This window comes from Hippichthys cyanospilos, chromosome 15 (genome assembly GCF_059441005.1).
Source record: "Hippichthys cyanospilos isolate Australia breed blue-spotted pipefish chromosome 15, RoL_Hcya_1.0, whole genome shotgun sequence".
Taxonomy (NCBI): domain Eukaryota; kingdom Metazoa; phylum Chordata; class Actinopteri; order Syngnathiformes; family Syngnathidae; genus Hippichthys; species Hippichthys cyanospilos.
This window is the reverse complement of record NC_142383.1, coordinates 19,390,725-19,406,562: the sequence shown is the minus strand read 5'-3', so window position 1 is coordinate 19,406,562 and position 15,838 is coordinate 19,390,725. Positions and strand designations below refer to the sequence as shown.

At 58.2% G+C, this 15,838-nt stretch overlaps 3 protein-coding genes and 2 non-coding genes across 5 annotated transcripts; all 5 read right to left on the bottom strand.

Moving 5' to 3' along the window:
• Positions 1–3,858: 3,858 nt before the first annotated feature.
• On the bottom strand, positions 3,859–7,156 carry nkx6-1 (NK6 homeobox 1). The gene is made up of 3 exons (XM_088435428.1): positions 6,500–7,156; positions 5,888–6,066; positions 3,859–4,297 (listed from the first exon to the last, which is right to left on the bottom strand). The coding sequence occupies exons 1-3, from the start codon at positions 7,071–7,073 to the stop codon at positions 3,995–3,997; spliced, it is 1,056 nt and encodes a 351-aa protein (XP_088291554.1). The 5' UTR covers positions 7,074–7,156; the 3' UTR covers positions 3,859–3,994.
• An 836-nt stretch (positions 7,157–7,992) lies between these two features.
• rpl17 (ribosomal protein L17) lies at positions 7,993–10,104 on the bottom strand. Its single transcript, XM_088435777.1, has 7 exons — positions 10,033–10,104; positions 9,553–9,602; positions 9,321–9,361; positions 8,706–8,840; positions 8,442–8,540; positions 8,182–8,373; positions 7,993–8,068 (listed from the first exon to the last, which is right to left on the bottom strand). The coding sequence occupies exons 2-7, from the start codon at positions 9,590–9,592 to the stop codon at positions 8,021–8,023; spliced, it is 555 nt and encodes a 184-aa protein (XP_088291903.1). The 5' UTR covers positions 9,593–9,602; positions 10,033–10,104; the 3' UTR covers positions 7,993–8,020.
• On the bottom strand, positions 8,609–8,674 carry LOC148412284 (small nucleolar RNA SNORD58). The gene has a single exon (XR_015868068.1). It is a non-coding gene; the product is annotated as a small nucleolar RNA SNORD58 (small nucleolar RNA).
• LOC148412283 (small nucleolar RNA SNORD58) lies at positions 9,443–9,511 on the bottom strand. Its single transcript, XR_015868069.1, has one exon. It is a non-coding gene; the product is annotated as a small nucleolar RNA SNORD58 (small nucleolar RNA).
• Positions 10,105–10,875: 771 nt separating the features above from the next.
• On the bottom strand, positions 10,876–15,564 carry mfhas1 (multifunctional ROCO family signaling regulator 1). The gene is made up of 3 exons (XM_088435754.1): positions 11,701–15,564; positions 11,358–11,494; positions 10,876–11,071 (listed from the first exon to the last, which is right to left on the bottom strand). The coding sequence occupies exons 1-2, from the start codon at positions 14,612–14,614 to the stop codon at positions 11,361–11,363; spliced, it is 3,048 nt and encodes a 1,015-aa protein (XP_088291880.1). The 5' UTR covers positions 14,615–15,564; the 3' UTR covers positions 10,876–11,071; positions 11,358–11,360.
• Between the last annotated feature and the right edge of the window lie 274 nt (positions 15,565–15,838).

The window sequence follows — 15,838 nt, the reverse complement described above, 5'->3', positions numbered from 1 at the left end:
CTCGTTGTTTTTCAGCGATTGTTGGGTGTGGTGATCGCATTGAATCTCATCAATCTGTAAATCAAAAGATTCTTCAATGTCTTGGGTTTAGAAACGACAGAAAGGTCCAAAAAATTCTTGCCATTTATCCTAATTTGTTTGAATGCCACCAAATTACACATTTTTATTTAACCTTTGCAAGATGTTGTTTTGGTCTCATATTGTTGTTATTTTTATCTGTAATGTCCGGTTGTAAAAGTTTTGTTTTGTTTGTCGTTGTTCATTTTTCATTGTGAAAGTGAAAAAGGAATTACTACGCATTATAAAAAGAAATGATGATAATGACATGCTAAAAGACTGAGTAATTCATTCAAATAAAGAAATTGGAACCTGAAATCAGACTGAAATTCTGGAAAATGAATAAATAAAAAGCTTTGTTCATATAATTGCATCTGACCTGTAAACCTGAGTCAAGGCCTGGCTGATATTGTAGGCCCTGGAAGGCCCCGAATATATATATATATATATATATATATATATATATATATATATATATATATATATATATATATAAATCAGATAATGCTTCAGAAGCTAGAGAAGAGGAACAACAGACATGTTGAAACTAAAAAAATCACTCAAAGTACAAAACGGACTTTTCTAGCAAAATGGACTTAGTGGTTGCGGTCTGAAGAAGATGATGACATGCGAGTCCGTTCTATTTCAATCAAGTTTACTGTGACATTTGTTCATACCCGGTTTTGGTTTTTGCTCACATCTTGTGAACCTTGTGCGCGTGTGTGCGCGTGTGTGCGCGTAATGTCCATATGCAGTATAGTCATATAACATGGATAAAAAATGGAGCATAGGGTCGGCGATAGTTTAGCGAGGCTCTCGTTGAGCCGAATGACGCTAACGAGGCTTTGATGCTCTCAAGTAACAAGACCGGGCGCCTCTTCATCTTTCTCTTGAACGCGCGTTAAACACATTCACCGTCACGCGCCGTCAAAGGCGGTCGCAACGAAGGGGAGCGCGCCGAAGCGCGTTTGTGCGGGAAGGCCGAAGGAGCGTCCCGGGAAAGCTCCTCCTGCCTCCGCCCGGGGTCAAAGCGCGCCCGTTCGGGCCGCTCGGTCGTCGGCGTCGCCGGCGACGGGGAGCGGTGGGGAAGCGAGGCGGCGGTCGCCGGGTCGGGAGTTCACCGGGTCGGGGTGCGGCGTCGTGGGCGGAGCTTATCGATCCCGGTGAGTGCCTCTCGCCAAAGGTCAAAGGCGGGGGTCCCTACAAAGCTTTTAAAGGCGGCGGCCCGATCGATGCGGCCGGACCGCGGCCCCTCTGATGTCATCCGGCGTCACGTGACCTCGGCGGGCCGACGCGCACGTGATGAAATCGATGTCGGGGTTACGTCGCGGCCGAGGCTAAGGCTAACGACCGCGGCCGGCCCGTCGATATCCTTTTTTCGAGGCGGGGTTGGCGAGCCGGCGCGATGTCGGCGCGCCGCGCTAATGTAGCGTCCGACGCTAGCGCGGAGTTAGCGTGCGCTCTTGATGAAAAGCGTTTCCGGACTTCGTTGGCAGGAAGCTAGCGCGTGAGGAAACGCCAACTTAGCTCGTTGCCGGCGCAGGAACGGACAAATGAGTGTGCGCGCTCAACTCCGCAAACGCGCTGATGCGTACGAGCACACGGACAGCAAATGAGAGCGAGGCAAATCCACAATCGCAAATGGAAACGCGCGCAAATCTACAGCGGACGCGCGGCGGAGGTGGCGCCCCCAAGCGCGCGCTCGCACTTTCCGGGCGAGCCGTAAATGGCGAAAAGTTAGCCGTAAATGGCGACGTTGCCGTTGGTGGCTAATGGACTTGATTAGCGCCGAAGAGGGAGGGGGCGGGCCTGTCACTTCCTGAGTGTTTGCCCCCCAGCGACCCGCCCACTTCGTCACTTTCTCCAACGCCGGCCCGGCCCGGCCCGGCCCGGCCCGCCCCGGCCCGCCCCGCCCCGCTCCGCCCCGCCCCGCGCGCCTATTTGCATAGAGATGAATTAGGGCTCGGCGCCTTGACGTGACTTTTAAAAGATGATTGAGGACGTTATTAGAGCGCGCCAACAGGTTATTGGAGCGCCGCGGCTAACGCTAATAGCCGCGAGCACAAAGGAGTAGGCTGACCTTTGGCGACTCGGCCCCGCCCCCCCGCCGTCCATCCGTCACCGAGAGGCCGCGACCGCCGCCGACGCCATCCATCACTCGAGCGGCCCGAGAGGGGAGGGGGGGGGGGGGGAGGGGAGGGAGGCAGGGAGGGGCGGGGCGGGGCCCGGCCGTCGCCTGACAAGGCGCGCACAAAAGCGACAATGAAGGCCCCCCGAAATCCCGGCTCGCCCCCGCACGCCCCCGAGACCGCCGCTGGACAACAGGTAGCCGGACGGGTGGCCGATCGATCCATCCGTGGGACAAATACCGAACGGATGGCTGTACGCAAGCACGCATCATGGACGTAAATATATCGAAACATTTTGGTGGAAATTTGCTATAAATGTGTTTACACAAACTAAAAAAAAATATATAAATAAATAAATAAAAAATAAATAAATAATATATAAAAAAAATATATATATACACACACACACACACACACATTTATATTTCTATATGAATATATGTATATGTATATATAGAAATAAATATGTTATATAAATATAATTTCTGTACACACATTTATATTTCTATGAGTATATGTATATATAGTTATATAGAAATAAATATGTTATATACATATAATTTATGTACACACATTTATATTTCTATATGACTATATATGTATATATAGTTGTATAGAAATAAATATGTTATATACATATAATTTATGTGCACTCATTTATATTTCTCTATACATATTGCTATATAGAAATATATATGTTATATACTTATATGCTTTTATATTGATATATATGCACATAAATATATAAATATGCACATAAATATACGCACAATTATATTTATATACATACATTATATAAAATACATATGAATTTACATACAACAAAAACATATGAATATATGTGTGTGTGTGTGTGTATACCGTTCATATCTATCTCTATATTTTGTATATGTCCCCAACAATCAACGTTACTACAACAGAGGAAAAGTGTCTTTTCATTTTCTAAAAACGTTTCTTATTTAATTCATAGAATCGTATTTATCCTACAAACGTGTATTTAATTCATGCAATGGTATTGATCCTAAAAACCTTCCCTATTTCATTCATACAATCGTATTGATCCTCCAAACGTTTCCTATTTCATTCATACAGTCGTATTTATCGTCAAAATGTTTCTTATTGAATTGGCACGGTTGTATTTGTCCTCAAAACGTTGGTTCTTTCTTCAGTGCGTGGTTTGAATGAAGCCGTATATTTCCACGTTTGATGTATTTCAACATCAATCTCACTTGAGGCCCAAGACGACTCTTTTGTTGTGGGCCCCCCCGCCCCCCCCGCCCCGTATTTGCTTGGCATTTTTGTCATCCCGACCGACTGCAATAATTAGACGCAAAAAGGGGAAGTGACTTTTTTTTTTTTTTTTTCCGGCTTTTGACGCTGGGATGGAACGGCGACTCGAGCAAAAAGCAGGCCGGGAAGCGCCGAAGCCCCCGAAAGCCGCCAACCCTGACCCGAAGCCTTTGGACGTCTTTTCATCGCGCGCCAACTTGAAGGAGGAAGCGACGGGCCGAGAGAAAAAAGGCAAGAAAAAAAGGAATGGCGACGGACGATCGGGACGGCGGGAGGATTCGGACACTCCCGCGAGCGCACAAAGTTCCTCGGCGAATATCATAAGTAAAGACGTGTTTATTCATTGGGAGTGAAAGTGCTGACGTTACATCAATTCGGGTGAAAGGGATGACGCGTGGCCTCCGCCGTCCGGGCGTCCCGGTAACAACGGGAATAATAGCGACGTTAATCGCCGTAGCAAAAGAGGACGCGTGCGATTCCGTTCGCGGTCCCGAAGGCGGGTATTTACACGGTTGTTTTTACGAGGGGGCGGCGGCTGCGGCGGCGGCGGCGGCGGCGGCGGCGGCGGCGGCCGAGGGGCCGGCGAGCTCGGGCGCGTGCACGACCACCAGCGCGTGCTTGTGCAGCAGGCCGTCGAGGTGGTGGGGCGGGGCCCGCTCGGGGTCCAAAGGTTTGTCGTAGTCGTCGTCGTCGTCCTCGTCGTCTTCCAAGTCCGTGCTGACCTTTAACCTTTCCGTCTGCGAGTCCTGCTTCTGCTTGGCCGAGGCCATCTCGGCCGCGTGCTTCTTCCGCCATTTCGTGCGCCGGTTCTGGAACCACACCTGCGCGCACACAAGCGCAATCATGTCCTCCCGCCTTTTCATTATTCACACACACACACACACATATATATTATATATATATATATTATATTTTTTTTTGAAAGGATCAGATATATGTTTCCTGTCTGTTTGACAAAAACGCGGCAGACGTCAACACTGCCTCCTAGCGGACGGGGGAGCGAAGCTGTGCGTGTGCCAACATCCTCTCCGAAAACATTTGGCGTCCCCATTCGTTGCAAACGCAAATTTTGTATTTTTCTTTAAATTTCGACGTGACCAATACACACACAAAATAAAAAAAAAACACGCGAAATTTCCAAGTATCTCGATCTTAAAAATTCACGTGAACAGGTTCACAAGGATATTTGTGCTTAGTGATATACGTCCAAATCGACGATGAATTTGTGTAAACATTTCGTGGACAAATATCGACATGCACGTAATAATAATAATAATGATAATAATAATAATAATAATAATAATAATAATAATAATAATGTCAGCATTCACCACCACACTCACATTTTGCTATGGTGTGAAAAAATGCTGTTGTTTTTGTTTTACATATACACACACACATATATATTATATATATATATATATATATATATATATATATATATATATATATATATATATATATATATATATATATATATATATATAAATAAATGTTGTATCAGAAAATATACAAACAATATACAACTTCATTGCATTCTCCAAAAACTATTTTCCTATTTCCTGAAAATTAATGTATGCGTTTTGTACTGCATGTACAACAATTTACATGGTCAACAAACGATTGCGTGATGGCATGAGCAAAGCAATATTCAAAACATATGGCAAAAAAAAAAAAAAAATCACAACATGCACCACCCATAAGATAACATATAAAAAAGCACAACGTGTATACACACACGCACATGTGTATGCATGTACATAAAAATATAATCTATATCTTTTTGACATACACGCACGCATTCGGCACTTCGGAGATGACATTTAATTGAATAAAGCCGGAATAGGTTTTATTGTTGATTTGCAAAGGCAAGTTCTGGTGCAGGTCGGAGTGCGCTGGGCAGGCACCCCTAAACCGAGAAGGGACAAGTTTGCACCAGACAATCCGAAAACCCCTTCAATGACGATGAGTCGCATTGGCTTACTCTGCTCGACACTTTTATTTTATTATTATTATTATTATTATTATTATTATTTTATTTTACTCCACGACGAAGAAACAAAATATCGACAGTATATGTGTTTTGTTTTATTCGTGTTAATGCTAAGATTTCGTAGAGCTGTACACATGTGTGTGTGTGTGTGTGTGTGTGCGCGCCATTCTTCATATAATTATACGTGTGCTTTTCTTTACGTATACGCATACATCGTTTCCAAATACATGAAGGCACGAAGTGATCAATCGCACGAAAGTGCAATTATTTCCACGCGCAGACGCGTCGTTAATTGCACGCGCGCGAACGCCGGAATGGATACACGGCGGGCGGGCGCGCGGATCGCGCAAACCCGGGGGCGCGATATCTCCCGCTAAGAAATGGAAAGGAAAGGAACCAGCGCCGTTGGCGGCCTTACCTTGACCTGGCTTTCGGTCATGCCCAGTGAAAAAGCCAGCCTGGCTCGCTCGGGGCCCGCCAAATATTTGGTCTGTTCAAAAGTTTTTTCCAGGGCGAAAATTTGCTGTCCGGAGAAAGTCGGGCGCGTGTGTTTGCGCTTGGCGTCCTTGCAGCCTTCGGCCAGCACGCAGCTCTGCTCTGAAAGGCAAAAGGAGAAAAATCGCCGGCGCCGGCGCTCCACCTTAGCTTGCGTGGCGTGAACCGGTGAACCGGCGCGACCGACCGCGCGCGCGAAACGGCGAAAGGGGGCGCGCCGAACGTCCCGTCTTCTCGCCTTCGGGCTGCGCTCTTGTCCACGGCCTCCGTCACCCGTCGTCGACGGGATAAAACTTCGGCCGGCCTTTTCCCCGCATCCAACTCGCGCAATTAAGCACAGCGCCGTCTTTTTTTTATTTCGGATCGGCGATCGGAAATTGGTCGTCACCCCCCCCCAAAAGTGTCGAGGTCGCGTCCAGCCAGCGCAGTTTAACGTTCCCACCAACTTTGGAAAATCCGAGCGAGCGGGGACGCGAACGGATGGCGCGCGATTTGCAGAGAGAAGCGAGCGCCAAGCGGGATCGGGAAGACTCACGGGGCGAGCAGGCGAAGCGCGCGTCCCTCCAGTGCGGGCCCTGCATGACCCCCGGCCAGAAGAGGGGGGTCCTGGCGGGCAGCTCGTTCAGGGGCTTGGGGTAGCGGACCATGGCGGCGGCGGCCGCGGCGGCGGCGGCGGCGGCCGCGGGCGAAAAGTAGAGTCCCGGCGAGGGCGGCGGCGGCGGCGGCGGCTGCAGGACCCCCAGCGAGCCCGAGCCCGAGGCCGAGGCCGAGGCCGAGGCGCGGGGCCGGTTGAGGATGTCGTTGATGCCGTGGGGCGTCGCCGACGAGCACAGCGGGCCCGACGACTTGAGGCCGGGCGACGCAGCCGCCGCCGCCGCCGCCGCCGCCGCGCCGGGCGAGGCGCCGGCCGGGGACTCGCACGGGTAGGCCGGGTACTGCGCCGGCGGCGAGCGGGACTCGCGGGACTCGCGGGACTCGCGGGGCCGCGGGGAGCGCACGTCCGCCGCCATGCTGCGCAGGGCGGCCAGCGGCGGGGTGACGAGGCGGGGAGGCGAGTAGCCGCCCAGGCGGGATGAGGCGTCCTGCATGGCGGGAGCCGCCGCGAACATCGCCCGCTCCCTGCCTGCGCCGACGACGGGGGCCGGGCCGAGTCTGCTTCTGCCTCTGCCCGCGCCCCGGCCCGCCGCGCGAGCGACCGCCGCGGATGCTGGGCGGGGGCGGAGCGAGGGGGGGGGGGGGGCGGCTGGGGAAGGGAAGGGGGAGGGGGGGGGGGGCGGACGGACGGACGGGAGAGCAACAAGAGGAGATGAGGCCTCCTTATCAACAAGTTGCCAAAGTGTGTCGTCCCGGAGCCGGGGACGGGGGCCGGCGGGGAAGGCGATGGGGGAAGGGCGGGTGGGGTGGGGTGGGGGGCGCCTTCCCGCACTCCTCGGCGGGGATTGGCCCGCTTCCCGTGACGCCGCGCGATACGATCGCCGTCCTTATCTCATCGGCATCAAAAGTCATTAGTGCTTTCAAAGTAAGACTTCCTCTCCAATAAGACGGCCGGCGCGTCATCGAGCGATCCCGCAGGCCAATTACTCGTCGTGTCAAAAGTCCAAATAAACAGACGGTGAAAGAAGAAAGAATCCCGCGGCCCCTCCTCTCGCTAAGAAGCTTGCTTCCTTCGACGTCAAGTCACGACGATGCCCTTTGGCGTCCCGCGGACGGGATCCCTCCAAAATCAAAAAGTCTACGCCGCGGAACTCGCCTGCTTTGGGAAAACAAAAAAAACCCTCATTGTAGCCTACAACAAAGGCCGACTCGAAGGGGGCGGGTCGGGGCTTTCAACCTTTTCGGCCCAAATTTGATGAGTTGGACGGGCGACCCCCGCTCGCCACATCCCAGGACGCCGCTTTGCAAATCGCCAATAGGGACGGCGCCCCCTGGCGTCCAAGCGCACTTGGGCGTGTAAGCTTCCAAACGGCCACCGGCCCCCTTTCGCCCCCCCCCCCCCACCGGAAAGAAGAGAGGCAGCACCGCAGGAAGTGGATGACAAGGTCGTTTTTATTGCAAATTACTCGCGCGACATCAACTTTTGCTTCTTCAGCTTCTTCTGGGACACCTGCGCAAAGCAAAGGAAGGCGTCAAGGGAAGGCGTCAAGGGAAGGCGTCAAGGGAAGGCGTCAAGGGAAGGCGTCAAGGGAAGGCGTCAAGGGCGCTCGCCCGGCGGCTCACCTTCTTCTTCTGGGCCACCTCCTCCTCGGGCTTGGGGACGATCTGCTCCTTCTCGGTGAGGATCATCTCGATGTGGCACGGCGAGCTCATGTAGGGGTTGATGCGGCCGTGGGCGCGGTAGGTGCGCCGCCGCATCTTGGGCGCCTTGTTCACCTGGATGTGTTCGATCACCAGCGAGTCCACGTCCAGGCCCTGGGGGGCGACGGCGCGCGCCATCAGACGGCTCCGGCCCGGGCGGCGCCGACCGAGCGCCGACCCACCTTGAGCTCGGCGTTGCTCTCGGCGTTCTTCAGCATGTGCAGCAGGAACTCGGCGCTCTTCTTGGGCCAGCGACCTTGGGTCCACTTGAACTGTTTGGCCTGAGGGGCGGGGGGAAGAACGCTCGGCGGTCAGCGCGCCGCAGGGCGCGCCGTTGCGCGCGCCGGCGGCCGCTCAGACCACGGTTTTGTTTCACGGCGAATCCAAAGGTGTCCTAAGAAAGTCATCACGGCGGCCGCCGCGTAGCCCCGCCCCTCCCCGCTCACCTGAGCGCACCTGCCCACGCCGCCGTTGTAGCGCCGGAAGGGCACGCACTGATGCTTGACCACCACGTCGCGCAGGTACTTGTTGGCCTTGCGGATGTGCATGCCTTTGATGGCCTGCGCCGTCTCACGCGTGTTCTGCGAGACACGGGACGTTAAGGCCTCGGGCGCCGCGGAAAATACGCCTTTTTCGCCGAAGCCGCCTTTCCGAGCTCCCCGCTTCCGTTTAGAATCCAAGAGCGGGAAAAGCGGGGCTTAGTAAGCGCGCCGCCTAGCGCGCGGGAAAAGCGGGGCTTAGTAAGCGCGCCGCCTAGCGCGCGGGAAAAGCGGGGCTTAGTAAGCGCGCCGCCTAGCGCGCGGGAAACCGCTGCAACTTGCTCAATTCTTCAGCGACGGCGCCTCGTTTTAAAGGGAGTAAAGGCACACAGCCCATAAGCCCGAGTCCCGCGTTTGCGAGTCCCGCGTTCCGGAAATCCGCCTTTCGTACGAACGCTCTGGGACTCCGGGCCCTCGAGGGCGGCCGCTTTTCGACGGGGCACATCCAAATAACCGCCGGCGGCTTACGGCTCAAAGGACGGGCTCGGGACTGCGCCCGCCCGGCCGTCGTTGGCCTCTCACCTTGAAGTGGACTCGCAGGTTGGAGCCCCTCGACTTGCACGCTAGGAGACAAAAAAAAATAAACGCAGTGAGCAAAGGGTCCGTCGCCCTTCGAAAGATGGCGGCCGAGCGCTCGCGGGCAGGGCGCTCAGCAATCGCACGTTTTGTTTTCATGGGTAATCCAAAGGTGTCCTAAGAAGTCATCAGCGCGCCGCCTCGCTCGCTTCGCTTGACGCCGCGCGCGAATACTCACACTTGGTGGGGTTCTCGGGGTCCAGGGAGTAGCGGACCATTTTCTCGCTTCTGGAAGAGCAAACGATCAGCGGTCACGCGCGTTCTCGGCCCACCGGGCTCGCGACGCTTTGCGACGGACGGTTAGCTCGCGACGCTTTGCGACGGACGGTTAGCTTGCGGCGGCGCATCCGCTCCGACTAGCGTTTTCGCACACGAGACTCGCGGCTCGGCGGCCCCCCCGAAGCCCCGACGAGGTGAAACCAAGCGTTAATGGCTCACGCGCGCCGCGCAGGGAGATGCGGAGCTAGCCAACATGGCGGACCTCCACCGAATCTTAACATTGGAAGGCGCAATCGCGACATCGGACGCGAACTCGCGACGGCGATCGGCGCCTTGGCGCTTCGCGAACCGAGCGAGACGTTTTGCGGGACGGATGGAAGCAGTTAGTCCCAGATTAAAGACGGATTGCTTAGCCGCTCGCCCGGCTCGTCGCCCTTACCGAAGAGGTCGCGACGGGAAGAGGAAGAGGCGGGGTCTCGGCGCGGCTTTTGTGCGTCACGTCGTAGTCGGCGCGCTCTAGCGGCCGGAAGACGACACGGCTTCGGCGGGCGAGTCGCCAAACGTTCCACCTCCGTTCCAAAAATCCCCAAATCGGATTTTAGGGCAGAAATCCAAATCCGTCCGCCTTCGAGCTCGAGCTACGTCATGTTGGGGGCTGGCAAAATGCAGTAGCTCGGGCGGGGGCTACGTGGAGGCAACTTGAGGGAGCGCGCGAGATTTTCCAAGGCTTTCCGCGGCTAATCTCATTCCAACCTTTTTAATGCCTCGACGGGAAAAGCGCACTTTCCTTTTCAAATTAAAAGCAAGTGAAATGCATCCGACTGCTAGATTGACTCACTGCCCCGCGGAAGCCTTTCTTTTACGCTCGGCGTCACTACTTAGTGAGGGCAGGGGTGTCCAAAATGGGCCCCTTAAGTGCAAAGGGTCCCCACAAAGGCAGTGGAATTGGGTCTGCCGCCCACATTTCAGGTAATGGTTTTTTGGTTGTTTTTGAGATTGCTTTTCTTCTTCTGCAAACTTTAAGCCGGCTAGCACTTGAGCTATATTTCTAGCGCCTTCCTACCAACTTTGCCCTCCCTGCAAAATAAAAAAAATAGAAAAGAAACGCAAGCAGAGTACGCAGCTTTTCCTTTTCCGCTCGGCCTTCCGTTTGAGTAGAAGCTAACAGGCTAAGGCTAGCGCGCGCACGCTCGGCGTACACGAACGCGCGGCTTGGCTAGCGGCGGCAACGGCCCGCCTGCCCGCCCGCGTGGAAAAAAAACAAAGAATTGTGGGAGCGGCATAGGGCTGATTGACTCGTTTATTTCTGTCCTCCCACGTATAAAAATAAAGGTTCTATGGAGAGGAGGGGGGGGCCGCCGTCCATCGCAACTTTGCCCATCTTTGGACGGGAAAGCCTTGAGAGAGCGGCGCCATCCGCGGGCCGCAAGCCCGTCGACGCGCCTTCCTGAGAGCGTTGGGCCCCGCCCGCCCGCGACCTGAAATCAAAGCGGGAAAACGTTAGCGTCGCCAGTCCGAGACGGGAAAAAGTCTTCAAATCCCGGCGGCGGAGCGCTTTTTTTTTCTTTCTTACTTATTCATCACTTCCTTTTCCTTTCCGTTGGGTCGTTTTGAAAAATGTCTTTTTCACGGTCGCGTGTCCTTAGCCACCGATGAAAACCATAGCAAGCTTTTTGGGCATTGACATTCGATTTTTTTGGTCTGCTTCACATTTTGTTGTTTTTTCAAAATAAATGTGTACTTAGGGTTAGGGGTTGGCCGTACGTGTCAGGCGAGGCGGGGGTCAGTCGGGGTCGCGTCCGCCGGCGGGTAGATCAGAGCCACGTTGACGCGCTCGGACCAATGCTCGGGACAGATGAGCTCGCTCACGCCTGGGGGACGGCGCTGGGACAGGAGCTCTCCTGAAAGGCACGCGCGCGCCTGCGTCAAGGTGGCGTCACGTGTCCGCGTCGCCAGACGGGAAAACCCGGCCGGCCCCCGGGGGGCGTTTTCCACCCGCGACCTCCGGCGGGCTTTCAATCGGGCGCGCCGCCGTCGCGTCGGTATTCCGACCGCGGAAACGGCGACCGCCGAAAGAGACGGGCCCGGACGGCCGACGGGCTCTTACCGGGGAAGGCGTGCGGGCTGGCGTGGCCTCGCCGCAGGCACTTGGCGCAGAGGACGTGCTTCTGGTAGTGCAGGCCGGGCCAGTCGTCCAGCAGCCGGTCCAGCTCGCGCAGCAGCGGCGCCACCGCCTGCCACGCCGTCCACATGTCGGGCAGCGCCGCGCGGCTGCCCACCCACAGGGTCCGGGCCCGGCGGCCCACGACCACCGGGACCTTCCCCCGGTACGCCAGGATGCGTCGCCGCCCGTCCCGCCGCCGGACCACGTGCCCGTCGATGCCCGCGCTCAGGCGGGCGAAGAGCCCGGGCGGGAAGAGGAAGGGGAAGCTGTAGCGGATCTGCAGCCGCTCGGTGGCAAAGGGCGGGCCGGGCGGCGAGCGGCCCCCGTTTGCTTCCGGGCCCTCGTCCGGGTCCGTCCCGGAGCCCCCTCGGCGCCGCGTCTCCCGGTCGGCCTCCGTTTCCCGGCTCCCGTCGGCCTCCTCCCCCTCTCGGTCCCGCTCCTCCTCCTCCTCCTCCTCCCCCTCCTCCGCGCGTCCCGGGAAGCGGTACCAGAGCTCTCGGGGGGGCGGGCCTCCCCCGCGGGGCTTGTTGACGCAGTAGCAAAGGCCCATCTTCTCCAGGAGCTCCAGGATCAGGTCCGCGTCGCGCGGCGAGCGGGCCAGCGGGCCCAGCCGCCGGCGGATGGCGGCGGACGACAGGAGGCCGCCGGTCCGGAAGGACTCGGGCGGCCGGTCCGCGTCGCGGTCGCGGCGGCTCCGGAAGAAGAGGCGGAGGACGGCCAGGAAGCGCCGCGGCTTGTGAACCACGCAGTCCCTCAGGGCGGGGCCGTCCCCCAAGCGCAGCAGCGCCCCGGCGCGCTGCAGGTGGTCCAGGGCGCCCGGCAGCCCCTCCTCCGTCAGCCCCGCCTGCCGGCCCAGACGGGCCGAGTCCCGGCGGGTCAACCACAACTCCTCCGAGCGGAGGTGCAGCTCCTCCAGCGTGCGCCAGGACCCGGGCACGGGCCGCAGCAGGTCGGGGAAGATGTCGGAGCGGCGCGCCAGCGACGCCAGCTTCTCCCGCAGGCGGCGCGCGCCGGCGGCGCGGCCCAAGCTCAGCAGCGGCGACAGGATCTGCAAGCGGCGGTCCAGAAGGGAGCCGAGCCGGGCCTCGCGGGCCCGCAGGCTCTCGTCGGAGACGGCGTAGAAGGGGGCGCGGGGACTGGAGGCGCGGGCGGCGCAGCCCTGCCGCAGGGCCCGCTCCACCGTCAGCGCCGAGCTCCCGAGGGCCCGCGCGTCGGCCCGCTGCTGCAGGCCCACCTGCCGGTGGATGTCCAGCCGCTTCTCCTCCAGCTCCGCCTCCCCGCACAGGTCGGCGTGCGTGCCCACCAGCAGCACCACGGCCCGGGGCGCCTTGGCGCCCAGCAGGTGCAGGAAGTAGCCCACGTGGGCGTAGAAGCCGGCCGGGGAGTAGGCCCGCAGGTTGACCGCCAGGAGGCAGAGCGCCGAGAGCGACAGGAAGAAGGGCCGGACCGGGTCCAGGTCGGCGTCGGCCGGCAGGTCGTACGGCACGAAGGCCGGGCCGCCCCCCGCCGCCCGGCCGGCGACTCCGACGCCCCCGCCCAGGTCCCGGCCCTCGGCCAGCAGCGCCCGGAGCACCCGCGTCTTCCCGGCGTCCTTCAGCCCCAGCAGAACCAGCTTGAGCCTGGGCCCGGTCCCGAGGCGCGTGGGCGCGGCGTCCCGCTGATAGGCGGCGATGTGGCGGATGCCCATGGCGCACACCTCGTACGGAGGGCGGACCAGCGGGTTGCCCTCAACCTTCCAGACGTTCAGCTTGGACAGCTTGCCAAAGTCGTCCGGGAGGACGGCGATCTGGTTCCCCTGGAGGACCAGCTCCTCCAGCTGGGCCAGCTCCACCAGCGAGTCCGGCAGGCTGGCGACGCGGTTGTGGTCCAGCCAAAGGTTGACCAGGTTGCGCAGGCGCCCGATTTCCCGAGGGAGCCCGGCCAGCTGGTTCCTGCTCAGGTAGAGTTCCTCCAGGCCCGAGATGTCCAGGAGAACCTCGGGGAAGTCCCCGAGCAGGTTGGAGGACAGGTTGAGCGTCTTGAGCGCCCGCAGGCGGCCGAAGGCGGGCGGCAGCGCGGCCAGGCGGTTCCCGTCCAGCATCAGGCTCTCCAGGCGGCGCAGGGCGCAGAAGGCGTCGGGCAGGGAGCCCAGGCGCAGGTTGCTCAGCCACAGGATCTTGACGCCGGCGAGCCGGCCCACGTCCCCGGGCACGGCGTGGAAGACGTTGCCCGAGCAGTCCAGCTCCTCCAAGTCGGCCAGGGCCAGGACCTCGGGCGGGAAGGCGCCCAGCTGGTTGTGGTCCGCGTCCAGCGCGCGGAGCCTGCTCAGGCGGCCGAAGGAGGCGGGCACGTCGCGGAGCCGGTTGAAGCTGACGTCCAGCTCCTCCAGGAGCTCCAGGGCGGCGATGCGCTCGGGGAGCCGCTGGATCTGGTTGTGGCTGAGGCTGAGCTTCTTGAGCGTGCCCAGGCGGGCCAGGCCCTCGGCGCCGCCCCGCAGCCGGTTGTGGCTCAGGTCCAGCTCGGCCAGCTGGCGCAGCTCGAAGAGGGCGCGCGGCACGGCGGCCAGCCGGTTCCTGCGCAGCACCAGCACGCGCAGGTTGCGGAGGCTGTCGGCCAGGCCCTCGGGCAGCTCCCGCAGCAGCTTGTTGCCCAGGTTGAGGGCCTCCACGCGCGACAGGTCCAGGTCCAGGTCCAGGTCCGCGTCCGCGTCGTAGGGCGGGGGCGGCGGCTGGCGCGGTTCGCCGCGGAGCTTCCTGGCGCGGAGGGCGGCGTCGCGCCACAGCTGGGCGGCCCGCGTGTCCTCCGGCTGCCCCTCCCGCGCCGGCCGCTCCCCCTCCCCCGCCGGCCGCTCCTTGCTATTTTCACTCGGGGTCCTCATGGCTCGGCGCCACCTCCGACCTCCGGGAGGCGGGGCTTCATGGCCGCCCGCGAGAAAAGACGGCCGAGCGGAGTCCGCCGAGGCCGGGGCCGAGGGCGAGGGCGAGGCCGGGGCCGAGGGCCGGACGCGCTCCTGCTCGGCTTACGGCGACGTTAGCGCTCCTCTTGCCCGCCGTCGACCTCGCAGCTGCGGGCCGGAGAAAGTGAGGAAGTCGACGTCATCATCCCCCGCCGCGCCCCGCCCCGCCCCGCCCGCCCGCAGGAGGAGGGGCAGCGAAAGCCAGCTTCCTGTTTACATTCTTTCCGTCCTTGTTTTGATCTTTTTTGACACGTCATCATTCGACAATTCGCCACAACAACGCGACGAAACTAATAAACATATATATTTAAAATAAATAAATAAGTACTTATTTGCGCGAGAGGTCAGACTTTCCGGATCAGCGCGACATCCGCGCATTTGAATGCGATTCTCTCAGGGCTTTCGATCGATCGGGAGTCGTACTTGGACTTTGGTTTGGGCGCATTGCGTCTTTGTCCTACCGTCGAAAACGGTCTAAACGTATCGCGGTCGCTTTCGTGGTTAAAATGGTTACGACGGAAAGAAAAAGAAGGCACCGTTTGGAGCGCGTCGCGCGAAGGCGCGGGCGTGCCCTCCTGTGGCCTTGGAGCGTCACTGCAACTGAAAAGTAGGTCCACCCACCCGGAAGTGATGTCAGCCAGCGGCCAGTGATGTCATCCAGGAGCGGCGCTTGTTTATCGGGACTTGTTAAAAGAACGTCGAAAAACGAAAAAAGGAAGCAAGAGGTTGTTGCGCGGCACGGTTCGCCATGTTTCCCTTTCCGGGTTCGCCGATTTACACGATGCGACGTTTGCAAAAAAAACAAACAAACATTTTGGGGGCAATTTGGAAAAAAAAGCAGTGACCGGACATCCATGTGCACTCGGTCCGACACACATCATGACGTTCGGTCCGAGGTGACCTTTGAATCAGTCTTTCGCTATTTACTCACACAAGGGAAGAGTTGGCAAATATTTCCAGTGGACTTTAATCCTTACATAAACCCTTTGAAAGGAACGGTCTCTGCGCGGCGTTTGTCTCGAATTGACCCGGAAAGCTTCTAGCCGCCTGATCCCCAAAAGACGTCCGTATTATTGCGCACCCGCGCACGGCATCCCGGGGAACGGGCTCGTCTTTCGCCGCGTCAAGTGTAATTGCGCATCCGCG

What these genes read in the sequence shown, in the direction of transcription:
- nkx6-1 (XM_088435428.1), bottom strand. Translation starts at nt 7,073, where the DNA reads ATGTTCGCGGCGGCTCCCGCCATGCAGGACGCCTCATCCCGCCTGGGC. An exon ending in GCGCTTCGCCTGCTCGCCCC is followed by an intron (nt 6,067 to 6,499) that starts GTGAGTCTTCCC and finishes TTTGCCTTTCAG; the next exon opens with AGCAGAGCTGCGTGCTGGCC. An exon ending in TGACCGAAAGCCAGGTCAAG is followed by an intron (nt 4,298 to 5,887) that starts GTAAGGCCGCCA and finishes GTGTGCGCGCAG; the next exon opens with GTGTGGTTCCAGAACCGGCG.
- rpl17 (XM_088435777.1), bottom strand. Translation starts at nt 9,592, where the DNA reads ATGGTCCGCTACTCCCTGGACCCCGAGAACCCCACCAAGT. An exon ending in GCGTGGGCAGGTGCGCTCAG is followed by an intron (nt 8,541 to 8,705) that starts GTGAGCGGGGAG and finishes CCCGCCCCTCAG; the next exon opens with GCCAAACAGTTCAAGTGGAC. An exon ending in AGGTGGCCCAGAAGAAGAAG is followed by an intron (nt 8,069 to 8,181) that starts GTGAGCCGCCGG and finishes TGCTTTGCGCAG; the next exon opens with GTGTCCCAGAAGAAGCTGAA.
- mfhas1 (XM_088435754.1), bottom strand. Translation starts at nt 14,614, where the DNA reads ATGAGGACCCCGAGTGAAAATAGCAAGGAGCGGCCGGCGGGGGAGGGG. An exon ending in CAGCCCGCACGCCTTCCCCG is followed by an intron (nt 11,495 to 11,700) that starts GTAAGAGCCCGT and finishes CGTGCCTTTCAG; the next exon opens with GAGAGCTCCTGTCCCAGCGC.